This window comes from Rhinopithecus roxellana, chromosome 13 (assembly GCF_007565055.1).
Source record: "Rhinopithecus roxellana isolate Shanxi Qingling chromosome 13, ASM756505v1, whole genome shotgun sequence".
NCBI classification, from domain to species: domain Eukaryota; kingdom Metazoa; phylum Chordata; class Mammalia; order Primates; family Cercopithecidae; genus Rhinopithecus; species Rhinopithecus roxellana.
In genome coordinates, this window is record NC_044561.1 from 132,603,319 (window position 1) to 132,629,868 (window position 26,550).

Here is a 26,550-nt window from a genome sequence, read left to right on the forward strand (position 1 = left end):
CAATTGAACCTTCAGATGAGACACTCTGATACGGCCCTACAGAGACCCCAGTTTAACTGTGCCTGGACTCCTGACCCACAGAAACTGAGATGATAAATGTGTGTTATTTGAACCCACTAAGCTTGTGGTACTTTGTTACACAGCAATGGAAAATGAACACACAGACCAACAAGGAATTCTACGCAGCTGTAAATAAGAGAGAGATCATGATGTATTCATAGGAAAGGAGCTCCATGTTTACAAAAACATAGTGGGTAGAGTATGACATAATTTGTATTTTAAAAATTTATGTATACAGAGGCATTATATGTATGTGTATGTACATATCTGTTGACAATATACATAACAGAAAGAGGTGATGTTTTGCTTTCCTGGCTCAGCTCGCATATGGTAAACAGGTGTCCTTGTTACGTTCTCCTCATTGCTGCGCGTTCCTCCCTGATGCTGCGATTTTGTTTAAAGTGTCCCAATACAGTGCTGCTGTGCTGCTTGGTATCCAGAGCTCAGAAGGCCTCCAGCATGTCTTACAGTGAAAACACATGTGTTTAACCAACTTCATTCAGGCTCTATAGGGCCGTTGGCTGTGAGTTCAGTGTTGATAAATCAACTATATAGATTCAATAAGGTGTGTTTAGACAGAAGCACTCATAAGACATGTCTGCATTGATTGGTTGATGAGAATGTTGTGATCAGAGGCTCATGAGACCATAACCCTGTGCTTCCTGTAGGAGCACTGGTTCAGTATTTGGTTATTTGGTGCTGGTGGAGACTTTGTAGGACAGAACCTCTTGGAATAATGAGAATGAGTTGTGTGTGTGCATATGCAGAAGATGCAGACAGACAGAGACAGACAGAGACAGAGAGAGACAGAGAGAAAGAGAATAAATGGGTGAAAGTAGCTGCTTCCTGAGAGGAGAATTGAGTGACTGCTTGTATTCACTTAAGAAAATCACAGTCTGGCCAGGTGCAATGGCTCAGGCCTGTAATCCTAGCATGTTTGGGAGGCCAAGGTAGGTGGATCACTTGAGGTCAGGAGTTTGAGACCAGCCTGGTTTCACTAACATGGTGAAACCTTGTCTCTACTAAAAATACAAAAATTAGCCAGGCATGGTGGCTTATGCCTGTAATCCCAGCTACTCAGGAGACTGAGGCAGGAGAATTGCTTGAACCGGGTGGTGGAGGCTGCAGTGAGCTGAGATCGTACCACTGCACTCCAGCCTGGGCAACAGATTGAAACTCCATCTCAAAAAAAAAAAAAAAAAAAAAAAAAAATCACAGATCTGTAAGTTTGGAAAAAAAGAGGAGACTTTGTTTCTTCTAAAGGGGCGCAGCCTGCAAGAAAGCCATCCTGCAGGCTGGGAAGCACAGCTCTGGCCAAGACCAGAGCCAGGAGGAGGCACTTCAGAGTGGGAGGGGCTGGGGCAGGAGCTCCACGTTGACCAGGTTGGCTAAATACACGTGTGCAATAGGTTATGGAGGAATAGTGAATATTCATGAAGGAGGAGCCGAACAAACATGCATGTAACATACAACCTGTTTTCACTCTGGGGTTGTGAGAAACACACTCACCCGTCCAAATCCAAAGAATGGAAGTAGAGGCGTGAGGAACAGTGAAAGTGAGACTCTAATGGCGGTCTTGCATGACCAGGTGTCTGATGGGCAGGCACACCCAGCACAGTTTCAACAAGCAATTTATCCCCTAGTGTGCAGGTCCCTCCCCTGGTTCCTCGCAGCCTGAGTCCTGTGGGGTCGCAGTCTTCCTGGACGTCACCTAGGTTTCATTATCCCCTTATAAGGTTACATCCTGTCCCATTCCCCACTTTACGTTTTGATTTCTCAATGGCAAAAGTTTCTTTCCTTTTATCGGTTAACCGTTCCCCACTTTTTCTTCCAGCAGGCCTGGTTCCACCCTGGGCAGTAGCCCCTCTGAGTTCTAATAAAGCCGCCTCTGTCTCACACCAACCTCTGTCCTGTCTGTGGACCACCGGGGGGCACAGGGTGAAGTGGGAAGTGATGCCACCCCTGACTGCAGGGAGAGTCCTGACTCTTAGCAGGCCTGGTTCCACCCCTCTGTCTCTGTTGACCTTTGATCCTGTCTGTGGACCCCCGAGGGGCGTGGGATGAGGCAGGAAGCAATGCTGCCTGGTGCTGGCCTCTGTGAACCCTGAAGGCCAGGCTCCCTCTTAGCCCTATGGGCCCCCAACCCCAGCACGTGGCCTTCCAGCCCATCTTAGGGAAGCTGCCTCTGGAACCAAGGCCAGGAGTTTTGGGACAAAGTGGACCCTGGCAGCAGCTCTGGGACCCTGAGCCACATTCACCCTCCCCAGCTCCATGGCTGCCCCCCAGAACTGGGGTAGCCCACCCGGGGCCTAGCTTCACCCAGCAGCCTCACCCCTGTTGTTACCCCTGGGGAGACCAGCTATGGACCCCAGTGCCCGTCCCTGCAGCCCTCGTCTCCTCCACAGTAAGACATGGGACCACCCCTCCCCAGGACTTGAGCCCAGCAGCCTGGGGTTCTTCATGGGGTTCTTGAATACCCATTGCTCAGGCATCGCTGGCAAGAGCACAGATGGGCAGGGACCATGGCACCCACTAACCAAGCCTGCAGCCCCCCTGCCCCATGCGGCCTCGCCTAGAGATTCAGGGTCCTGGCTCCCTCCTGGTCCCGTGGTCCTGGACTCTGACCCTGAGGACCCTGTCCCCATACCCCCAACCTCCCAGGTCTCTCCCAAATAGCCCTTAGCTCTGCCTGCCACCTTCTGCTCTGGCACTCAGACATGGTACCGGCTGCCACGTTGGACGAGTGGTACGAGCCGCCACACTCTTTCTGCCTGGTTGCTGTGCGCATTTAAGAGCCCAGGTCTGGCTACTGCCCCAGCAAATGACCCTTGCATGTCAATGCCAGAGGCCTCCAGCCCCAGCACCAGGACCTCCCGGAGTCCCACCTGACAGAGTTCACTGTGGTCAGCACAGCCACCTCCCTCACTCCCCTCGAGGCAGACCACCCAGGACAGCCAGCAGCAGCCATCTCCAGGGCCAGAGGCCAAACCGACACAGCCTTGTCCACCTCTTTAGAAGCCAAGCCAGGTCCCCATGAAGGGACAAATGAGGGCCTCCAGGGACAGAGACGTTTGCTTCCTGCCCTGGCTCTCCGGGTGGCTGGCGGGGGCTGTGCCTTCATCCTAGGGCTCCAGGGCCATCCTGGGGAGGGGCTCCCCACACATGCATGTCTGAGTCTCACCCGCCTCACTGTGCCCACTGACGGCCACAGGGTCAGAACAGAGAGCCGGGAGGAGGGCCGGGGCTGGCTCCCTGACTTCCTCCATGTTTGTCATTGTCCCCACCTGCCCTCTTCCGAGGCACTGACAGGACCCAGCCTGTCTGGCCATCCCCAGGGAGGACACCTCCTGGTGTCCAGGTCTCACCTCTGACCCCTGCTCTGGGTCCTCATTCGATGTGTCTTCTTCTGCTTCATCAGAGCTTCAACCCCCAGTGAAAGCACCTTGGAAAACCCTCCCTCAAAATGGTCACTCACTGTGTGACCCTGTGACCCTGCCACTCCAGTTCTAGGCATCTACCCCAGAGGAATGAAACAAATGTCCACACACAGATTTGTGCAGCCGCGTACACAGCACCACTGACAACAGCCAAAGACTGGTGTACCCGTGTACACAGCATGACTAGCAGTAGCCAAGAAGTGCAAAGAGCCTAAATGTCCGTCAGAGGACAAAGCAAAACACAGCCCATCCACACAAGCAAAATATGGCCCATTCCCTTGGGGAATATTATTCAGCCATGAAAAGGAATCGAATACTGACACAGGCTACAACATACATGAGCCTTGAAAGCATGATGCTCAGTGAGAGCCCACATGTGGTGACATTCTATTTGGGTTTTTTTTATTTTATATTTATATTTTATATTTTATTTAGGTTATTGAACAGGTGGTGTTTGGTTACATGGATTAGTAATTTAGTGGTGATTTGTGAGATTTTGGTGCACCCATCATTCGAGCAGTATACATGGCACCCTATTTGTAGTTTTTTATCCCTCACCCCCTTCCCACCTTTTCCCCCTGAGTCCCCAAAGTCCATTCTTATGCCTTTGTATCCTCATAGCTTAGCTCCCACTTATGAATGAGAACATATGATGTTTGGTTTTCCATTCCTGAGTTACTTCACTTAGAATAATAATCTCCAATCTCATCCAGATCTCTGTGAATGCCATTAATTCATTTCTTTTTATTACTGAGTAGTATTCCATCGTATATATATATCTCAGTTTCTTTATCCACTCGTTGATTGATGGGAATTTGGGTTGGTTCCACATTTTTGCAATTGCGAATTGTGCTGCTGTAAACATGTGTGTGCAAGTATCATTTTTGTATAATGACTTCTTTTCCTCTGGGTAGATACCCAGTAGTGGATTTGCTGGATCAAATGGTAGATCTCCTTTTAGTTCTTTAAGGAATCTCCACACTGTTTTCCACAGTGGTTGTACTCATTTAAATTCTCACCAGGAGTGTAGAAGTGTTCCCTTGTCACCACATCCACGCCACTGTCTATTATTTTTCGATTTTTTGATTAGGGCCATTCTTGCAAGAGTCAGGTGGTGTCCCATTGTGGCTTTGATTTGCATTTCCTTCATCATTAGTGACCTTGAACTTTTTTCATATGTGCGTTGGCCATTTGTATATCTTCTTTTGAGAATTGTCCGTTGACGTCCTTAGCCCACTTTTTGATGGGATTATTTGTTTTTTTCTTGCTAATTTGTTTGAGTTTGTTGTAGGTTCTGGATATTAGTCCTTTGTCAGATGTATAGATTGTGAAGATTTTCTCCCACTCTGTGGGTTGTCTGTTTGCTCTGATGACTGTTTCTTTAGCCATGCAAAAGTGCTTTAGTTTAATTAAGTCTCAGCTATTTATCTTTGTTTTTATTGCATTTGCTTTTGGGTTCTTGGTCATGAAATCCTTGCCTAAGCCAATGTCTAGAAGGGGTTTTTCAATGTTATCTTCTAGAATTTTTATAGTTTCAGATCTTGGATTTAAGTCCTTGATCCATCTTGAGTTGATTTTTGTATAAGTTGAGAGACAAGGATCCAGTTTCATTCTCCTACATGTGGCTTGCCAATTATCCCAGCACCATGTGTTGAATAGAGTGTCCTTTCCCCACTTTACGTTTTTGTTTGCTTTGTCAAAGATCAGTTGGCTGTAAGTATTTGGGTTTATTTCTGGGTTCTCTATTCTGTTCCATTGGTCTATGTGCCTATTTTTATACAAACAATGCTGTTTTGGTGACTGTGGCTTTATAGTATAGTTTGAAATCAGGTAATGTGATTCCTCCAGATTTGTTCTTTTTGCTTAGTCTTGCTTTGGCTATGCGGGCCCTTTTTTGGTTCCATATGAATTATAGAATTTTTTTTTTTTATAATTCGGTGATGAATGATGGCGGTATTTTGATGGGAATTGCATTGAATTGCTTTTGGCAGTATGGTCATTTTCACAATATTGATTCTACCCACCCATGAGCCTGAGATGTGTTTCTGTTTGTTTGTTTTCTATGATTTCTTTTAGCAGCGCTTTGTAGTTTCCCTTGTAGAGATCTTTCACCTCTTTGGTTAGGTATATTCCTGAGTATTTTATTTTTTTGCAGCTGTTGTTAAAGGGATTGAGTTCTTGATTTGATTCTCAGCTTAGGTGCTGTTGATGTATAGGAGAGCTACTGATTTGTGTACATTAATTTTGTATCTGGAAACTTTGCTGAATTCTTTGATCAGTTCTAGGAGCTTTTTGGAGGAGTCTTTGGGGTTTTCTAGGTGTACAATCGTATCATCAGCAAACAGTGACAGTTCGATTTCCTCTGAACTGATCTGGATGCCTTTTATTTCTTTCTCTTGTCTGATTGCTCTGGCTAGGACTTCCAGTACTATGTTGAAGAGAAGAGGTGAGAGTGGGCATCCCTATCTTTTTCCAGTTCTCAGAGGGAGTGCTTTCAGCTTCTCCCCACTCAGTGTTATGTTGGCTGTGGGCTTGTCATAGATGGCTTTTATTACATTGAGGTATATCCCTTGTATGTTGATTTTGCTGAGAGTTTTAATCATAGAGATGCTGGATTTTGTCAAAAGCTTTTTCTGCATCTATTGAGATGATCAGGTGATTTTTGTTTTTAATTCTGTTTATGTGGTATATCATATTTGTTGAATTGTGAATGTTAAACCATCCCTGCATCCCTGGTATGAAAACTGGTGGGATTATGTTTGTATGAAAGGCTCAGAATGGGCAAATCTACAGAGAAAGAAAGTAGATGAGTAGGTGCCTGAGGCTGGGGGAGGGGCACATGGGGAGTGATGCTGATTGGTGTGATTTTTTGGAGGGGGGGATGTTTTAAAATTATATATTGGTGATGGCTGAGAAACACTGGGAATATGCTAAAAACAAACGGAATATGTCCTTGCAGCAGGTGAGCTTCATGGCTTGTGAATTTTCTCTTGGTAAATTTTTTTTAAAAGCCTAAGCCCTATTTGGGCTGGCTACTCGCCAATGCCTCCATCTCCCCTTCATCCAAATAAAAATGAATGGTGCCAGAACAGTGATAGAAAACAGGCATGCCATCTGCAGACCAGGTCAGTAAGGATTTTCTGGGACAGACAAGACAAAAAGATCAGATTTTCTTGACTGTAAAATTCAACAGCAAGAAAGGCAGAAGCAGGACTGAAGACAAATGGTTTTTCCTGGAGACCCTGACACAGGGACAGCACAGGAGGACGGCCATGGGCACTCAGGCTTCTTTAACTGAGGGTTGAGTTCTAAAGAAGAACCACCTGGTGCCCTGAGTCCAGCAGAAGAGCTAGGCAGGGCAGGGGTGGCCCAGGAGGCTCCCAGACTGGGTCCTAGTATGGAGAGAAAAAGACCTCACCCCAGGAAGTTCTGGTTGCCAAAATGAACCAAAGCCCCTGTACTTAGCCAGCGGCAGACAAGGCCCCCTCCTGAGAGCCCCAGTGTCTGCTCTGTGAGAAGAATACACGTGTCTACACGCAGAGAACCTTTCAGCAATGAAACCCAAACAATTTAGACCCTCACTTAAAAATGTGAACAACAACTAAGGGTCCTCAGATACATGAAGAAATCACAGCATGACAGAGAAGCAAAGTCTAAACAAACAATGATGCAGGAAACAAAGAGGCCGTTACTCCATGAAACAAGAAGAGAGTGCTAACAAAAAGGAGAAGGAGAAGAAAGGAAAACACCTTGGGTTTCTGGAGACTGAAATCATGACACTCCGAACATATGAAACTCAATGACAGTTTACATAACAGACCCTGAAGGCAGAAGAGCTGACACCATGACCCCCAGTTCAGAAAATGATTGACTGAGACCCAATGCAGAAGGACAAAGAGATGAAGCCAAGAAAAGCCTGAGGTCTAAGGGAGATGAACCCAGGAGACTCAGGGTCTGTGATCCTAACCAGGATCACAGCAGGGAGAGAAGCCAAGAATGGAAGAAAATCATCAAACTTATATGGGAATAAAAGTTCCTTGAACTAAAAGAAGATGGGACCGAGGGCATGAACACAGCTGATGACAGTGACTGGGGAGGGGTCTGGTGAAATAAATGAAGTACAAGAAGGAGAGAACAGTGCCAGGTTCTGGAAGAAGCAAAAGCTTCACAAGAAGATTAAAGCTGTGCAAATAGGAGACACATTCGTGGCCCAACCTCTACTAAGGCAGAGGGAAGTAATTCCGCACCTAGACTCTGCTGTGGCAGGTGTCAGCGGGAAGGCTGTTCTTAAACAACAGGGATCCAGAAAGTTTACCGCCCACAACGCTTTCTGAAACTTTTACTCAACAATCTCCAACAAGAAGGAACACGACCCCCTCTTTTCAAATGTCCACAAAAATCCACAGATGCTCATCAAGGAAAATCTAAAGAAAATAAAAATACAGTCTAATAAAAACAAGCAGACATTAAAGATAGAAAAAGAAACATGTCCACAGATTCAGAGATTTTTGTTTTTATGTAAAAGAAAGTAGCATGGATATATATTATCCTAAAATTTGAAAATATAAATGAAATGTACTGTGTTCTAAAAAATATAAATTACCAATACTGAATAATAAAATGAACATTTTAATACAATGATGTCCAGGAAAATATGGAAATGGTCTTGAAAGATATTCTTCAGAAGGCAGACTCAGATGTTTTAAAGGTGTATATCATCAGCCTTCAATATAAGACCTTCCTGTGATACATGAGATATTCCAGAGCTCAGAAGAAGCCAGAGATCTTCTGGATTCCTCTAGTAAGACTGGTGACATCCTGATGCCAAAACCAGGAACAACTGTGTGTGTGTGTGTGTGTGTGTGAGAGAGAGAGAGAGAGGGAGAGGGGACTGTAAATCAATCCCATTTAAAAAGATAAAGTAAGAGATTCTATGTGCCTACGTTAAAGAAAAACTAAGCTGTTACATACAGCTATTATGGAAGACAGTATCAAAGCTCCTCAGCAAATTAAAAATAGAACTACCATGTGATGAGCAATCTTGTATATACAAGACAAATTAAAGCCAGATCTCAGAGAGATACTGACCTTCCATGTTAACTGCAGCACTATTCACAACAGCCGAGATACGGAAGCAACATAAGTGTCCATCAACAGATGAGTGGATAAAGAAAATATGGTGTATAGGCATGATGGAATACGACTCAGCCATAGAAAGCCATAGAAAGGAGGGAGAGGCCGGGCGCGGTGGCTCACGCCTGTAATCCCAGCACTTTGGGAGGCCGAGACGGGCGGATCATGAGGTCAGGAGCTCGAGACCATCCTGGCTAACATGGTGAAACCCCATCTCTACTAAAATACAAAAAATTAGCCAGGCGTGGTGGTGGGTGCCTGTAGTCCCAGCTACTCAGGAGGCTGAGGCAGGAGAATGGCGTGAACCCGGGAGGCGGAGCTTGCATTGAGCCGAGATCACACCACCGCACTCCAGCCTGGGCGACAGAGCGAGACTCTATCTCAAAAAAAAAAAAAAAAGAAAAAAAAAGAAAGAAAGGAGGGAGATCCTGTCATTTGTGGCAACATGGATGAACCTGCAGACACTATGCTAGGAGAAGTGACCCAGGCCACAGAAAGACAGATACTGCAGACCTCGCTTATATGTGGAATCTAAAAGAGCCAAGCTCAGCAAAGCAGAGAGTAGAGTGGGGGCTCACAGGGACTGGGGGTGCAGGGAGTTTTCATTTTTCATAACTCTTTAAATATCCTTTCAGCGATTATTAATACAGGTGTGCGAGAACTGTGTGCTTCATCCACTTTGATGTTGGTGACAGGATACAGGTTCAGCTGTGCGGGATGAGTCAGTTCTGGAAACCTCGTGTGCAGCATGGGGACAGTCGGCCATGACACAGAATGCAACGCAGTAACACTGAAATCTGCTAAGAGTCCATCTTAAATGTCTCATCACAAAATAAAGGTAACTGCGTGGGTGATGGACATATTAATTAGCTTGACCGTGGTAATCATCATACAATGTGTACATGTCTCAAGACGTCATGTTGTACACCTTGAATTTATATAATTCTTATTTGTCAATTATATCTCAATAAGGCTGGGAAAAAGGGGATAATGAGCCATTATCAAGTAATGTATATCTTAGATCAAAAGTTACAAAGGGTATCATTAACTATACTCATAAAATAGAAGCAGAAAGCCACTGGAGCTCTCAGTAGATTAATACACACACATTCTCACACACACACACACACACACACACACACGAACAAACTCACTCTTTCCTTAAAAGCCTGAGGCAAAATTCTTGGTAAACTAGAGTGAAAAAACACTGCATGCTTGAGACCAAGGCTGTGTCACGCACCAGCAAACGCTGGCTTAGTGTGGAGCTGTGGGAGGTGCTCTTGTTAACTTTGGAAATAAGACCAGAGGACTGCTGTCATCGTGTCTCCAGCGTTGTGCTGGGCAGCCAGCCATGACGAAAGAGAGTCAAATAAAACAAAAGACTACGTTTTGGAAAAGAAGAATCCAAATGTGTGTCACTTGCAGAAGACACAGCCGTGGGCCACCCTGCCCTCCAGACTCACATTCCCTCCCATCACCTCCCTCCCCTAGCCAGGGCCATTTAATCTCTGCAGCTCACTCAGATCCCCAGAGTGTCCGCTTGAGTTAAGAAATGATGTGATCTGGCCGGGTGCAGTGGCTCACACCTGTAATCCCAGCACTTTGGGAGACCAAAGCGGATGGATCACTGGAGGCCACAAGTTCGAGACCAGCCTGGCCAACATGGCCAAACCCCATCTCTACTAAAAATAGAGAGAGAGAGAGAGAAAGAAAGAGAAAGAAAGAAAGAAAGAAAGAAAGAGAGAGAGAGAGAGGGAGATGGAAAGAAGGAAGGAAGGAAGAAAAGGGAAGGAAGGAAGGAAGGAAGGAAGGAAGGAAGGAAGGAAGGAAGGAAGGAAGGAAGGAAGGAAGGAAGCTAGCTAGCTGGGTGTGGTGGCCCACACCTGTAATCCCAGCTACTCGAGAGGCTAAAGCAGGAGAATTGCTTGAACCTGGGAGGCGGGGACTGCAGCACCACAGCACTTCAGCCTGGGTGACAGAGTGAGACTATGTATCAAAAAAAAAGAAAGAAAGAAAGAAAGAGAGAGAGGGAGAGAGAGAGAAAGAGAGAGAGACAGAAAGAAAGAAAAAGAAAGAAAGAAAAAGAAAGAAAGAAAAGAGAAAAGAAAGAAAGAAAGAAAAAGAAAGAAAGAAAGAGAGAAAGAGAAAGGAGAAAGAAATTGGTGTGATCATTCGATTGTGGAACTACTGTGGTGGCCCCATGAAAAGTTCCATGATCCAAAAAGACACATCTCCACTGAGTGCAGCGTGTGGACTTAGATAGGCCACACTGAGAACCTGGAGGTGTTGTGGGCACAGCAATGACCGTGGAAAGACACTTTGGACAGTGATGGGTGGTTCAGACACCAGGAGAAGGGAATGACAGAGGGCGTGGATCACAAATAGAAATAAAGATATGAGGAATTACCATGCCCATTCAATTAAGGAGACTGCCAGAGACAGCGGTGGGAAAAGCAAAGCAAATTATCATACAGGCCCCAGGGCTTGTCCCAGAAGGGATGTCAGCCTTACCACATCCCCCTGGCTCAGGACCACCTCCCTCCCTGCCTCCCACTGAGGAAGCACACACTCTTCTTGGAGCTGTGTGACAGATCGGAGCCATTTATGGCTGCGAGGGAAAGCAGCGAGAGCTCTTGGTTGTTGGGTTCACTGCTGGCCAGCTATCCTCTTTCAAGGTGACTTATCTTCTCAGCATTTCTGTGTCTATCAAAATGGGCTGCAGAGTCGCCCCTCACACTGTGGCTGATGTGGAGACTGCACCTGAACTGTGTGTGTCTGTAGCACACCCGCTAATACAAAGTCATCCTAGCCTTCCTGGCTTTCCTGTCATTTCCTGAAAGGAGCATCGAGTCCTTCAGTCCCAGAAAGTGGGTTAAGCCTACAGTTCTTCCACAACCTCTACTAATCACTGAAAGGATATTCAAAGAGTTATAAAAAATAAAATCAAAATTGTCTGAGAGAAAGGGAGGCTCTTTAAAATCCTTTATATATTTGTAGAAAAGAGAAAAAGATGGAAACAAATTAGGATGTAAACTGGATCAGGACCTCAGTGCCCTAGAATAAAATAGTCTTTTACTCAGAAAATCAAATGAACTGCCACCAATGAGCAGAGCTTAACTGATGTCCAGTGAAATGAGGGGAAAACGTTTAAATGCTCAACATAACATCATTACAGTGAGCCAAAAATGTATTTCATTCATCATGAGACAAAATCAAAGTCACAAAAGGAAAGACCTCGAGAGATAAGTTATTTTTAAGAGTGCAAGACGCTTCCTGAGTCTCCACGTTGAAAGGCTCAATGAATTCTAACCACAGAAAGTAAAATAATGCATACTCATAGAAACAAAACAAGAATAAAAAGAAAACCAAATGTTCCCAGAGAGTTAAAAAAAAAAGGAGGGGAGAGAGAGAGGCAAACTATAAAAAACGACAAATGACCAGCCTCAGTCTTCCATCAGCAACACTGGACACCACAGAAAAATGGTGACACGGGTTCATCATTTTGAGAAAACAGATTTTTTTATTATTATTTATAATAATAATAATTCTGATTTAAAACTAGAATTATATACCCAGCTAAACTATCATACGTGTGTGAGGATGAAGTTGAGTACATTTTTAGGCAAGAAAGAAATCTTTTTATTTTTTATTTTTTTGAGATGGAGTCTCACTCTGTCACCCAGACTGGAGTGCAGTGGCACGATCTTGGCTCACTGCAAGCTCTGCCTCCCGGGTTCACACCATTCTCGTGCGTCAGCCTCCTGAGTAGCTGGGACTACAGGCACCCACCACCACACGCAGCTAATTTTTTTGTATTTTTAGTAGAGACAGGTTTTCACCGTGTTATCCAGGATGGTCTCGATCTCCTGACCTCGTGATCCGCCTGCCTTGGCCTCCCAAAGTGCTGGAATTACAGGTGTGAGCCACCGTGCTCAGCCAGGCAGGAAAGAAATTTTAAAATGTATGTCCTAAAATCACCATATGTGAAAAAATACTTGATCTGTCACCATGATGAAATAAACATGGAGAAAACCCAGAGTGCAGCTTCAAATAAAGCAGGGAGGCCTCTGAGGGTGGCGTGGAAGAGCTGAAGAGACAAAGGGAAAGCGCGGATCCACCAGGTACCGACTCTCTTCCCCTTACAAGGCACGAGGGGTTGGAAGGGAGGGCCACTTAGCTTCGTCTTACCCTCTGTGCCAGTTGCGTTTTATAAGAGATGCATATTTTTCTACATATTTATATTTTAATATGCTAAAAGTAATAAAATATATCCAGTCAGTCCAAACACAGGGTAGGTGAAACTAGAATTCCTCCCTTTAGAGAAGTCTTCATCTCTAAAACCTCAACTCAACAAAGCTTTCTTGAAATATTTTCCACCACATTTCTGGGGCCAAAATAAAAGCTGATGAAGAAACAGAGCCCTGCAACATACACACAAGTTTAATGAGGGGAAAACAAAGAGATAAACCAGCACGAATGACGCATCTCCAGCCACCAGCTCTAAACACCAACAAGGAAGAGAAGCTTCTGGAGCCTCCTGTCAGGACAACACACGCCAGGGAGGGATTTAAAAGCCCCACAGCCCTGAGCAGCTCACTCACTCGCTCACTCACTCCCACACTCACTCACTCACACCTCCCCCAGCTCACCTCCTCCCACCCCAGCATGGCCACGTCCACCATGTCTGTCTGCTCCAGCGCTTACTCTGACTCCTGGCAGGTGGATGACTGCCCAGAGAGCTGCTGTGAGCCCCCCTGCTGTGCCCCCAGCTGCTGCACCCCGGCTGCCTGCCTGACCCTGGTCTCCACCCCAGTGAGCTGTGTGTCTAGCCCCTGCTGCCAGGCGGTCTGTGAGGCCAGCCCCTGCCAATCAGGCTGCACCAGCTCCTGCACACCCTTGTGCTGCCAGCAGTCTAGCTGTCAGCCGGCTTGCTGCACCTCCTCCCCCTGCCAGCAGACCTGCTGTGTGCCCGTCTGCTGCAAGCCTGTGTGCTGCAAGCCTGTCTGCTGTGTGCCCACCTGTTCTGGGGATTCCTCTTCATGCTGCCAGCAGTCCAGCTGCCAGCCGGCTTGCTGCACCTCTTCCCCATGTCAGCAGTCCTCCTGTGTGCCCATCTGCTGCAAGCCTGTCTGCTGCAAGTCCGTCTGCTGTGTGCCCGTCTGCTCTGGGGGTTCCATTTCATGCTGCCAGCAGTCTAGCTGCCAGCCGGCTTGCTGCACCTCTTCCCCGTGCCAGCAATCCTGCTGTGTGCCCATCTGCTGCAAGCCTGTCTGCTGTGTGCCCACCTGTTCTGGGGATTCCTCTTCATGCTGCCAGCAGTCCAGCTGCCAGCCGGCTTGCTGCACCTCTTCCCCGTGCCAGCAATCCTGCTGTGTGCCCATCTGCTGCAAGCCTGTCTGCTGTGTGCCCACCTGTTCTGGGGATTCCTCTTCATGCTGCCAGCAGTCTCGCTGCCAACCAGCGTGCTGCACCACCTCCTGCTGCAGACCCTCCTCCTCTGTGTCGCTCCTCTGCCATCCCGTGTGCAGGTCCACCTGCTGCGTGCCCGTCTCCTCCTACTGTGCCCCTGCCTCCTCCTGCCAGGCCAGCTGCTGTCGCCCAGCCTCCTGCGTGTCCCTCCTCTGCCGCCCCGTGTGCTCCCGCCCGGCCTGCTGAGGGCTCGGCTCGGGCCAGGAGTCCAGTGGCTGATGTGCACATCCCCAGGGCCAACTGGTCCTGACTCGGGTTAGAGGTTGCCCCTACCTGGGACGGGGCCCCTGTGTGCTGAGGTGACCTCACCCTCCTTACTCCCAGGAGCCCCCATCCACACAGCTTCCCAGCTCTTGCCTCATAGCAGGTGCCCACCTGCCTGCTGGGTCCGCTGTCCTCCCTCCCAGCTTTTCTGCCTCGGGTCACTTGGCCTTGACTTGAACATGTCAGCACCTCTTCCTGCTCCCAAATAAATTCCCCTTGGTCACCTGATTCTCTTTACCTGTTGTGCTCCTGGGGACACACGGTTTTGAGCTGACATTGGTCTCCTCCAGCCATGACTGTTTCTAGGAATGAGCGACTTAACCTAGAAGTCACAGGGGACAGTGGCCTGACTCCTCCAGGGACTCACCTGACACCAGGTGGGACTCACGGCCACACCCAGGAAGGCTCAGTCCCGGCGCAGTCCCCATGCCTAGGTTTTCCCGAGCCTGGTCATTCACTGCCATGCCCTGGGCTATGGGGCTCTCCAGACCCCAGGACCATCCCACGCACTGTCCCACCTGGGTGAGCTCACCCTGCAGGGTCACCTGCCGGGAAGCTGGTTTGGGGTCCAGGCACTGCAGCCTCCGGGCCCGGTCACTCTCTCTGTGCCACCTGCCCCAGGGTTCTGCCGGTTTAGCAGCAATGCGAGGGGAGAGTGAGGGGTGCTGCACCTGCGTAGGAGACAAGGGGCTCGATGGGGACAAAAGCATCATGGAGTGGGTGGATGGACGCACGTGATTCCCCAAAACCGGCACTGCCCCAGGTCCTCCTCTGGGGACACCAGGTTCCACTTGGGCTTTCAGGACCCAGAGTTCGCACCTGTAGGGCCGTGCATCAGGCCCCTCTGAGGTGAGGTTGACATGGGCGACACTGGAGGGCACAGGTGGACGAGGCCCTGCTGAGACCTTGGGGATTTTCTAGGGGGCATGACCTTCCAGGGGCTGCGGTGGTGGCTGGAACGGTTTTAGTAAGTAGGCAACTGTCCTCAACGAGTAAATTTTCAGTTCCCCTCCCTGCAAGGCCATCTCAGGGCCAAGGCGCGGCTGTTCCCCCGTGAGTCCCCCTCTCATCCCAGGTGCCTGTGTCCATGGCCAGAGCCCACAAAGGGAGCCCCTGCCACCCGTGAGGCCTCAACCTCCGTCCCCTAATCCCTAGCACCCTCACCGACGCTGCGTCTACCCCACGGTTTTCTGGAAGAGTTTGGGTTAGATTGGTTTTATTTCTCCCCTAAATGCTTGGTAGAATTCGATAGCAAAGCCATTTGGGATTGGCATTTTCTTTTTGGGAAGGGTTTTAATTATGAATCCAATCTCTTCAATTGATAAAGGACTATTCAGATTTTCTATTTCTTCTTGTATCCCTTTTCATAAATTATACATTTCCAGTCATTTGCCTATTTCATCTACGCTGTTGAATGTATTGAGAGTTGTTTGCATTATTTCTTTGGTTTCCTTTAAATATCTCCAGATTCTGTAGTGGGAATGTTTTATTCATTCCTAATGTATTAGTTCATTTTCAGGCTGCTAATAAAGACATACCCAAGACTGGGCAATTTACAAAAGAAGGAGGTTTAATGGACTCACAGTTCCACATGGCTGGGGAGGCCTCACAATCATGGTGGACAGTGAAAGGCACAATTCACATGGTGGCAGACAAGAGAAGAGAGCTTGTGCAGGGAAACTCCCCTGCATAAAACCATCAGATCTTGTGAGACTCATTCACTATCATGAGAACAGAACAGGAAAGACCCACCCCCATGATTCAATGACCTCTCACCAGGTCCCTCCCACAACATGTGAGAATTCAAGACGAGATGTGGGTGAGGACACAGCCAAACCGTAACACCTAATATTGGTAATTTATTTGTTCTCTTGTTTTATAATGATCGGTAAAGTTAGAAATGGGCCAATTTCATTGGTCTCTTAAAAAAAACTAGGTTTGGTTTTATTTATTTCCCTGTTTGTCCACTTATTTGGTAGGTGATACGGTGGATGTGTGTCCTCTCCAAATCTCATGTTGAACCGTGATCCCGTGTTGGAGGCAGGGCCTGGTGGGAGGTTACTGGGTCATGGGGATGGCTCCCTCATGAGTGGCTTGGTGTCACCCCCACAATAATGAGTGAAGTCTTGCTCTGTTACTTCATGGAGAGCTGGTTGTTCACAAGAGCCTGGCACTCCTCCTCTCTGTCTCTCTTGCTCCTCTCACACCATGTGATGCCTGCTCCCCGTCTACCTTCCACCATGAGTAAAGCATCCTGAGACCTCAGCAGAAGCTGAGCAGGTGCCATGCTTGTACAGCCTGTAGAACCAGGAGCCAGATAGCAATGGGCCTTTCCTTATACAGTGCCCAGTCTCAGGTATTCCTTTAAAGCAGTGCAAAATGGACAAACACAGTGGAGTTTTAAAATTCTTGATTATTTTATTATTTTTAGTTATTTTGGGGTTCAACATATGCTTCTTTAGCTTCTTAAGCTGGAAGTTCAGATACTTGATTTTAGGCCTTCTTCTCTAATAAAGCAAATTACTATGCATTTTCCTCTACATCCTTTGTTGGCTGCATCCCACAAGTATTGATATGTGGTGATTTCATTTTGATTTTATTACAGATATTTCATAATTTCCATTGTGATTTATATTTTTACTCATAGGTCTTAAAGTGTGTTATCTAATTTCCAAGTATGTGGCAGTTTTCTAAATATCTTTCTGTTAACGATTTCCAATTCTGTGTGGTCAAGCAGCACACTCAGCCCTCCTGTCATTTCATCCCTCCTGAGGACACTGAGACTTGCTCTCAGGTCTCTCTGGTGGTTTATGTTGGTGGATGTTCCATGTGCACTTTAAACAAGGTGCATCCCACTGTTGTTGGATGGGATATTGTATAAATATCCCCTAAGTCAGCTTGTTTTATAGTGGTTTCTCAACTTTTCTATACACCTCCTAGAAAACTACTTTCTGAAGACAGAGTGAGGTTTGGTAAAGACACAAAGGACCTCAACCAGCAGTGTTCTCAGCTCATGTGAAGGGAAACAGCACTGTAGTTTAATGAAGATTCTGAAGACAGAGTGAGGTTTGGTAAAGACACAGAGGACCTCGACCAGCAGTGTTCTCAGCTCACGGGAAGAGAAATAGCACTGTAGTTTAATGAAGACTCTTCCACAGAATCCCCCTTCTCTGGAGTTATTTTTAACTGTCTGGTTCCATGGGTTGCAGTCAACACATTGAGTTGTGTTGCTGAAAACCATGGGCACGTTCACCCACGAGGTTTGCACCCTCACCCACCCTGGGACATCTGTGTGTTTGTTCACCCATGAGGTGCCCACTCTCACCCACCCTGGCACATCCGTGTGTCTGTTCACGCATGAGGTTTGCACCCTCACCCACCCTGGAACACCTGTGTGTCTGTTAACCTGTGAGATGCCCACTCTCACTTGCCCTGGGATATCCATGTGTCTGTTCACCCGTGAGTGGTGCCCACTCTCACTTGCCCTGGCACATCTGTGTGTCTGTTCATCAGTGAGTTGTGCACTCCCTTCCACCCCAGGACTGTGACTCCATGTGGCCAGTGCTCTGGGTCTGTCCTCACAACTCCACCTCCACTGCAGCTGAGTTCCCGGGCCACTCTCTGACACCTGTGCAGGGAAATTCTTTCTGATCTTATCATCATTGCTTTATGAGTATGTTTTATAATCATTGGAATAGTTGGCACTTCTTCCAGTGGTTACAACACATCATTATTCCAAATATAATTTTAAAAGACTTCTTAAAATGCCTAAAACTCCTCAGCCCATCCTGCTCTGGCCAGTCTGCTGGCCCTGGGCTCACTGTGGTTACACGTGCTGTCTGTCATTCTTGCCACTCCATTTGGAAACCTGAAAGAGGGAGTCCTACTTCTCTGACCTTAGAGAGGCTGGAGGGTCGAGGAGATGATTCTGCTCACACAGTGTGGAAGCGACAGAGACCCGATTCCAGTTGCCAGCCTATGTTCCTCCCACCATGCCAGTGATGTCTGCACAGGGCACAAGAGAGGATTTTAGGCAATGTTGATGAAGATTACTGATTTTGAAGCTGGGGGGCATTTGGATACGCTCTGGGCAAGCATGGTGCTAGAAGACACCATTCTTACTTGACAGGTATTGTGCAGAAGAAGAATTTAAAAAGCAAATCAGCAAAAAGAACTATGACATGACAAACAACACAGGAGGGTTAGGGACAAACCCAAGGGCCTGAAATGGCCAAAGGGCTGCAAGGCTCCCCCCGCCCATGTCCGTCTAGCCTGGACCCCGGGAAGCCACACACCCATGGACACAGGAGAACACTCAGGAGACTGAAGGACAGCAGAGGGTTGTGCACAAAGGAGAAAACTGTGGCCATGAGTTCCAGCCAAGGCATCGATCAACACACCTGGATGCCAGCGCCATTGCAGTCTCAGGGTCTTTATTGGTCAGTTTGAGGGCCTCCAAAGAAGGCTCTGGGGCTCTAAGCCAGGAGGACAGAGACCTCATGGGTCAAGGCTGAGCTGACCCTCACGAGAAGTGGGAGATACGGAGGGGAGGCCACTGCCATGGGAACTTTCTAGAAGCATCCCCCCCCCCCAAAAAGGGCTGCAGCATTGAGTATAGACATTCAGTTCTTCCATTGTCCAGCTCAATAGCAGACACCGGGAAATGGTCAAAGTGCAGGAGCAATTCAGGACTTGACTATCAGCTTCCAGGTGGGAGCTGAGCCTGGCTGGCACTGGGGGGCGTGTCCATCAGCAGCTGGGCTTCTGACCTGAGCACACAGGGCCGCAGAAGAGGGACACGCAGGAGGCCGGGCGGCAGCAGCTGGACTGGCAGGAGGAGGTGGGGGCACAGCAGGAGGGGACGGGCACGCAGCAGGCAGGCCTGCACACGGGGCGGCAGAGGAGGGACACGGAGGAGGAGGGTCTGCAGCAGGAGGTGGTACAACAAGCCGGCTGGCAGCTAGACTGCTGGCAGCATGAAGTGGACGCCTCAGAGCAAACAGGCACACAGCTCCCAGGCGCACAGCTCACAGGCTTGCAGCAGACGGGCACGCAGCAGCCCTGCTGGCTTTGGGAGGAGGTGCAGCAAGCTGGCTGGCAGCTAGACTGCTGGCAGCACAGAGAGGAAGCCCCAGAGCAGATGGGCACACAGCAGATGGGCTTGCAGCACACAGGCTTGCAGCAGACGGGCATGCAGCAGGCCTGCTGGCAGGAGGAGGAGGTGCAGCAGGCTGGCTGGCAGCTAGACTGCTGGCAGCATGAAGAGGAATCCTCAGAGCAGGTGGGCACACAGCACACAGGCTTATAGCAGACGGGTATGCAGCAGACCTGCTGGCAGGGGGAGGAGGTGCAGCAAGCCAGCTGGCAGCTAGACTGCTGGCAGCAAGAGGGTGTGCAGGAGCTGGTGCAGCCTGATTGGCAGGGGCTGGACTCACAGGCCACCTGGCAGCAGGGGCTGGACACACAGCTCACTGGGGTGCAGACCAGGGTCAGGCAGGGGGCCGGGGCGCAGCAGCTGGGGGCATAGCAGGGGGGTTCACAGCAGCTCTCTGGGCAGTCGTCCACCTGCCAGGAGTCAGAGCAAGAGTCACGGGAACCAGGAAGGCAGACACGGCTGCTGTAGCTCAGGTCACTGGAGCAGACAGACATGGTGGACGCTGCAGTGCTGGGGGTTGAGCTGGGCGAGATGGGAGGGAGTGGGTGAGGGAGTGATTGAGGTGCTTGGGTTTCTGGGGCTTTTATACTCCTCCCTGGCACGTGTCGTCCAGACAGGAGGCTCAGCAAGCCCTCCCTTCCTTGTTGGGGTGTGCAGCCAGCTCCAGGAGCACACACAGTAGCTGTGTTTTTGTTTCCCAAGAGCTGTTGCTCAGTTTACAAAACTTGGAACTGGCCTGGGGCACGTGTGTGTTTTAGACTCGGGAGGAAGAGCCGAGGTGCAGGTCAGGCTGTGCTGCTTTGCTCCCCAGGCTCACGTGGTCTGGGTGTGTGCCGGGCTATGGGGAGCGGGTGCCTGCGGGTGGCTCCGCTGGGCCTTGGGTTTCTCGGCTGCTGAACAAGATCATGTGCCTCTGTGATTCAAAGGTGAGGGAGAGGTTGGTTTGGGTTCTAAATAAAGATAACGTGAGTCATGATTTGTATGCGGTAATGTATTCCTTTCCTTGGGCTGCCGTGACAAACAGTACCACAAACTGGCTGGCCACACTACAGAAATTCCCTGTCTCATGGTTTTGGAAGCCAGAGGTCTGAGATCGAGGTGTGGACAGCGCGGGTTCCTTCCGAGGCTGCAGGGAGCGCTGTCTCACTCCGCTCCCCTCACTCCTGTGGGCTGCTGCTATCTTTGGGGTCCTTGGCTTACAGTGGGCTCACCTGAGCTCCACCTTTATCTTCACACAGCTTCTCCGTGTGTGTGTGTGTGTCCAAATCTCCCCTTTTTATAAGGACACAAAGCATATTGCAGTAAGGCCCATCCTAACAGCCTCCTCTTAACTTTGTCACCTACAAAGACCCTATTTCCATATAGGGTCACATTCACATGTACCAGGGGTCAGGACTTTGGCACCTTTTGAGGGACACAATTCAATCCACAGCAAGCAGACACCATGGCAGAACCTGGGATGAGGAGGTGGGTGCGGGAGCAGAACCCGGGATGGGAAGGCAGGTACAGCAGGAGTCTTTCTCGCGGACTCAGGTCTGGGGCAGGTGGAGCATGGAGGGGCGGCGAGGGTAGCACAGGACAGCAGGTGCCCAGCACCAGGCACTCGGTAGCCTTTGCTTGTGAGGTGTGGCTTGACCTCGTGGAATGGTTTTAGGGAATAGTAGTTGAAAAGTGGAGTTTGCATCACCCTTCACCAGCTTCCCGACGCCACCGCAGGTCAGTTCCCAGCTCTGAGAAAGTGGCGCTGGTCTGTTTCTTCCCACCCAGGACGGGCTTTAAGCAGGTGCACCGGCTTCCCGCGGGCCCTGCTCAGGACCCCACATGGCGCTGGCCGCAAGGTCTCCTCAGCTGCTCTGGTTTGTGACTGTCGCCCAGTCTCTCCTGGGCCTCAGCGACCTTGACTGGTTGGGTGTTTTGTAGAACGCCCCTCCGTGTGGACTTGCCTGAGGTTCCTCGTGGTCACAGCGGGCATCGCGTTGGGGGAGGAATCCCACAGGAGCAGTGCACGCGGGGCACGGAGGCGACACGGCCGCGTCCCATCCCTCGCGGTGCCGCCGTTTCCCTCTGTAATTGGTCATGTCTGAGACTTGGCAGCTGTCCTGCATCTGCCCAGGCGTTTGCCCGGTAGTGTTGGCGCCCTCCGGGAGCCTGGCCCGTGCAGCCCCTGTGGGGCGCTGTTGAGGGTTCTCCTCCCTGCCCTGCTCCTTCCACACTTGCTAATTGAAATTCTCCCAGGAGGAGGAGCTGTCGGGCTCTTCTGGATGTCTGTTTGCTTCCTTATTTATTTACCTAGGTGTGGACTAAAGAATATTGATCTGTTACTTGAGTTACAGTCCAATATCATCACTATGTATTTTGCGGTTGCAGTGGTTCCAACTTTGGCCCTCAAGTTCTTTCATCTTGGTCCTGGTGCTCTTTCAACACGCTGCCCCACCCTGACCTTTCTTTTTTTTTTTTTGAGACGGAGTCTCGCTCTGTCACCCAGGCTCGAGCAGTGGCACGATCTTGGCTCACTGCAAGCTCCGCCTCCCAGGTTCACGCCATTCTCCTGCCTCAGCCTCCCGAGTAGCTGGGACTACAGGCGCCCGCCACCACGCCCGGCTAATTTTTTGTATTTTTAGTGGAGACGGGGTTTCACCGTGTTAGCCAGGATGATCTCGATCTCCTGACCTTGTGATCCGCCCGCCTTGGCCTCCCAAAGCACTGGGATTACAGGTGTGAGCCACTGCGCCCGGCCCCTCCCTGACCTTTCTTACTTTTGGGTTCAAGTTCATCTCAGATTTGCCCTGTTTCATCCGTGGAATCAGATGCTTCTCCAGGAAACCCTGCTGTTGGTGGACCAAGGGATTCAGAAACCAAGATCTGGAGCAAGGTGTGCTCACACCACTGGGGTGTTCTTTTCCAGCCCTCCCAGCAGACAGAGCAAGGAGGCCAGCACGTGCACTAACACCCTTTGATCTTAGAGGGAGGGGTTTCCCCACTAAGAATCGTGTTGGTGCTGGTTTTTCCAGACTAGTGTTATCTGGTTTGAAAAGTTCCCTTCTAGGCTGGGTGTGGTGACTCATGCCTGTAATTCCAGCACTTTGGGAGGCCAAGGCAGGGGGATCATTTGAGGCCAGGAGTTTGAGATCAGCCTGGGCAACATAGCCAGGCCCCATCTCTACAACGTATTGTCTTTTTTACATGTTGCTAGATTTTATTTGCTAACATTTTATTGAGGATTTTTGTGTCTACATTTATGGGGGTGGTTGGTCTCTAGTTTTCTCTTATTGCAATGCCTTTGCCTGGTTTGGTAACACTGCCTTCATGAAAAGAGTTGGTGAGTATTTTCTCCTCTTCTATCTTCTGAAAGAGATGATGTAGAATTGACATTTTTTCTTCTTTAAAGGACTGGTAGTATTTTCCAGGAAATTGTAGTTTTTCTGTGTTGGAAGGTGTCCTTTATTAGATACTCGACCTCCGAGTTATCTTTTCTTCTTTAATGAGTTCTGGTATTTGCGCCTATCAAGGAATTGGTCCACGTTATCTGAGGTTTTGAAGAGATACACGTGGTGTTGTTTGCGGAGTTCCCTTATCAGCCTTTTAATTTCCAACAATTGTTTAGCAATATCCCCTTTTGTTTTCCATATTGTTTATCAATTTGTTTGATCTCAAAGAACCAGCTTGGGTTTAATCAATTTCCTCTATTTTCCTTTTGTTTTCAATTGCACGGACTCCTGCCCCATCCTTCCCTTTGCTTGCTGTGAGTTCCATTTCCTCGTCTTTCTCTAGTTTCTCAAGGCAAAGCTCCTATGTTGGATTCAATACCTTCCTTCTTTTCAAAGCAGCACTCGGCCCCCTCCTCCATCCTCGGTGGCTGTACCCGGCCTGTGCCTGAGGCTGTAAATGAGCTAATCTCTGCAGTCCCTTCTAAAACTCCATAATTCCAGGCTTCTGGAGCCATGTCTCACAGATGATAGAGCCAAGGAGGATGCGCCACAAGGTGGCTGTGAGGGCGGGTCAACCTCCAGCGGCCCCCACCCAGCACTGCTGAGGCTGTGTCAGGGACTCATCTGCCCTTGGGTTTCCACTCCCAGGAGGCTGAGAGGCACACAAGAAACCTGGCTGGACTGCAAGCGTGGGGTCCGGAGCCAGGGAGAGGCTATTTTAATTAAACAGTGGAGGGAGAGGCTCTTGCTGGGATGGGCAGGATTCTGTTTCCTGATTGCCAAAGCCCAGCAAGTGATGGGCTGACTGTCTATCCCTGGGCTCAGCAGGGCAGAGGATCATCCTGAGTGCTGGGCAGGACACCTTCTGGGTGGTGGCCCCCATGTTTCCTCAATGAGGAGGTGGCCCCTGGTTGTGCTCCAGCTAAACCCCCGGGTGTGAGCCCAGCACCAGGCAGTGCTATGCAGCAGGGTCTCTCTGAGACTGGGGGGAGGGGGCGGTAGGGTGCATGGGGTTTAGTTAGAGACCCGTTGTCTCCAGGGGACCCAGGACACAACGCCACAGAATGTGGAGTCTCATCCCCCACCCCTGCCAGCCTGAGGCGTGGGCCAACATCAGAGCCCTGAGGCACAGAATCCCTCCACACCGAGATGCCAGAATCCTCCCAGAGTCAGCCTGGGACCCCCCAGACACACACAGCGGCCTCCCTCGGGTGTGGTCCCTGTACAAAGACCTCTGTACACACAGTGTCCACTGTTGCTGTCCCTATGTCGTGGCATGTTTTATAGCACAGGGTCTTTCCAGGAAGCGGCAAAGCCTCCTCACACTCTACCTTTTGTGTTTAATTGCTTAAATAATACAATAATACATTCAATAATAATACATTCTCCTGTCCTAAAGCAGGCCACCCTCTTCACAGTGCTCCCCCCATCTGTGTGTCCCCACACTCTCCGGTACTGTGGGTCACACACCCCCCACCACAGGACCCTCTGCGTCCTTTCCGTCCTTGGCCCATGGTGTGCCCTGTCACATCTTCCCACTCTGTGCCTGGCCCGGGCCCAGGCAGCATCCTGCAGCCAGGATGCTCACGGCCACTTTGCCGGCTGTTCCTGCACTGCACGTCTGGGTCACATCTGGTTTTTCTAACAAAGAAGTACCCTTCACACCCTGTGTGCAGACGGGGATGCTTTTCTAGGCATGCTCTTCTGCAGACCTGCTCCATCCCAGGTGCTCACACTCTCTGGAGGACGTAGAGGACCCGAGTGTCACTGCAGCTGTGGCACTGCGAGCACATGGCGGTGCAAGGAAGGGCTGCCTCCTCCTGGCCTGGACTGGAGTCCTGCTCTCCAGCTGCTCACTGGGGCCCCGCCACACGCAGACAGGTGCGGGAGGAAGGCCTCTGCTGGAGATCTTTGACCAAAGCCCTTCCAGGACCTTTACAGGAAAGCCATGACATTCCCTGCACAATGCCAGCCAGGACAGGCACGTGGGGGAAGATGAACCTAGAGGGCTGAGTGCCAGAGCGGACTGACCCGACACCTCCATGCCAGGCTGAGGCAGAAGGCCCCTCAGCAAGACTGACAGACCAAGGGAGACAGCTCCGGGAACACCTGCTTCATTCAGCCACGCCCTGGCATTTATCCAGGCTGGGGCCAGCTGCAGTGGCTAGGCCGAGGAGGGTCCAGGCATCAGCCTCAGGCTCTGCTCCCAGCCACTCGGCCTGGGCCAGAGATCTGGTCTGCAGGCCTCTGCTAGCCCCAAATGCCCTCCGCGCTCCCCATTTTCCTCCCTGTCACCCGGCCTCAGAGGAGGCCAGGCCAGCCCATCTAGTATGTTCCCACCAACTTTGAACTGTGAATCCGAGGTTCCCCAGGAGCTTATCCGCTCCCCCGGCATGCCCAGAGGAGGATGAGGGGAAGGCACCGCCAGCTCCACGGCAGCTCCAGTCTCCCATAGTGCCCGAGGGGAGCGCAGGGAACCAAGGGAGGCCACAGACAGGAGCCTGGTCCTGCTGGTCTCATTCCCAGCCGCTTCTTGCGTTTCCTTTGGGGTCCCCATGGCTGCGGTGGGGCCATGCGTTCCTTCCTTCGTCCTGCACAGCTCACCCTGCACAGTGCCTGGCTGCCGACTTGAAAACAGCAGCCATTGGTGGAATGTCACCTGCAGCTCAGAGGCAGCCATGCAAGATCCCCCAGGAGCAGGAGGAGGAGTGGGGGAGGCCACACGGGCACGCCTCATGGTGCCTCTGTTTCCTCGCCACTGAAACAGAGATAACCGCAGTTCACAGCTCACAGGGGCTGCAGTGCTGTGTAAAGAGCCAGCCATGCTGATGCCCCATACATGTTGGCTGTCATGGGTATCCACTTTTGGGGGTGTCCTGGCCTAATCTACCTGTGATTTCTTTGCCACAGACCTGCGCCCCCTGGACATCCTGGCGGAGGTGGTCCCTTCTGATGGCGCCACAAGCGGGATCAGGATAGTTCAGGTTCACGGTGCCCGGGGACTCCAGCTCTCGGCAGCCGCCCCCCACGTCATGAGCTTCCCTGCATCCAGGATTTTCTCCCAGTGTGACCTCTTCCCTGAAGAATTTTCCATCGTTGTAACCTTGAGAGTTCCCAGTCTTCCACCCAAGGTCAGTGGCACTTTCTGCGCTTCGTGTTAGAATAGCGTGATTTTTCCTTGTGAGGTTCCCAGTTCCAATGCGTGCACAGGTTGAGGGGCGGCATTTGTCAAGGACTCTCTGGGTTTCTCTGGGATCGAGAGTGGCTTGCCTTGCTAGGTAATGAGGTCCCTGTCACTGGCAGTATGTGAGAGTCTGTGTGACCATTTGCTAGGGGTTTGCACAGCCAGTTCCTGCAATTGAGGGTCTAGTGCTCAGAGTTTTTACATTGACATCCTTCAGCAGGAAGCGCTAACAATAAAATCACATCGAAAAAGGTTCACTTCGTAGACCCATTTATCTAACACTTAAAGCACTATCAATCCTAAATCTAACAGGTAAGCCCCATTCCATCCTCTGCCTACTGGTTTGGAAAGCGAAGACAATAATGTTTGTCTCTGTCCCCTCCCCATGGTTTCTGGGACAGTGCACATCATATCTGTGCA

The 26,550-nt window shown here is 49.9% G+C and overlaps 3 protein-coding genes across 9 annotated transcripts in view; 2 read left to right on the forward strand and 1 right to left on the reverse strand.

Moving 5' to 3' along the window:
- The first annotated feature begins 13,228 nt into the window (after positions 1 to 13,228).
- On the forward strand, positions 13,229 to 14,285 carry LOC104659950 (keratin-associated protein 10-3-like). Of its 6 annotated transcripts, none has more exons than XM_030914689.1 (2): positions 13,229 to 13,736; positions 13,866 to 14,285. In XM_030914689.1, the coding sequence occupies exons 1-2, from the start codon at positions 13,296 to 13,298 to the stop codon at positions 14,283 to 14,285; spliced, it is 861 nt and encodes a 286-aa protein (XP_030770549.1). In that variant the 5' UTR covers positions 13,229 to 13,295. The 6 variants fall into 6 exon arrangements, with proteins under 6 accessions (XP_030770549.1, XP_030770551.1, XP_030770554.1 ...); XM_030914691.1 differs by having other exon boundaries at positions 13,229 to 13,640; positions 13,800 to 14,285; XM_030914694.1 differs by having other exon boundaries at positions 13,229 to 13,640; positions 13,992 to 14,285.
- Positions 14,286 to 18,771: 4,486 nt separating this feature from the next.
- On the reverse strand, positions 18,772 to 20,012 carry LOC104659951 (keratin-associated protein 10-12-like). Its single transcript, XM_030914701.1, has 2 exons — positions 19,692 to 20,012; positions 18,772 to 19,565 (listed from the first exon to the last, which is right to left on the reverse strand). The coding sequence occupies exons 1-2, from the start codon at positions 20,010 to 20,012 to the stop codon at positions 19,113 to 19,115; spliced, it is 774 nt and encodes a 257-aa protein (XP_030770561.1). The 3' UTR covers positions 18,772 to 19,112.
- TSPEAR (thrombospondin type laminin G domain and EAR repeats) overlaps positions 19,962 to 26,550 on the forward strand; it is an 85,557-nt gene continuing 78,968 nt past the window's right edge. Inside the window, exons 1-2 of one of the 2 annotated variants that reach the window (XM_010360150.2) lie at positions 19,962 to 19,991; positions 25,857 to 26,077. In XM_010360150.2, the coding sequence (XP_010358452.1) occupies positions 25,979 to 26,077 (99 nt within the window). In that variant the 5' untranslated portion in view covers positions 19,962 to 19,991; positions 25,857 to 25,978. Of the gene's footprint in view, positions 19,992 to 25,856; positions 26,078 to 26,550 lie in introns of those variants that run through there. The other variant, XM_030914678.1, reaches the window with a different exon arrangement.

Excerpts from the sequence above, each read along its gene's own strand:
- LOC104659950 (XM_030914689.1), top strand. The coding sequence starts at position 13,296 with ATGGCCACGTCCACCATGTCTGTCTGCTCCAGCGCTTACTCTGACTCC. Across the intron at positions 13,737-13,865 it reads CATGTCAGCAGTCCTCCTGT|CAATCCTGCTGTGTGCCCAT; the intron begins GTGCCCATCTGC and ends TCCCCGTGCCAG.
- LOC104659951 (XM_030914701.1), bottom strand. The coding sequence starts at position 20,012 with ATGTCTGTCTGCTCCAGTGACCTGAGCTACAGCAGCCGTGTCTGCCTT. Across the intron at positions 19,566-19,691 it reads CCTCCTCCCCCTGCCAGCAG|GCCTGCTGCATGCCCGTCTG; the intron begins GTCTGCTGCATA and ends TCCTGCCAGCAG.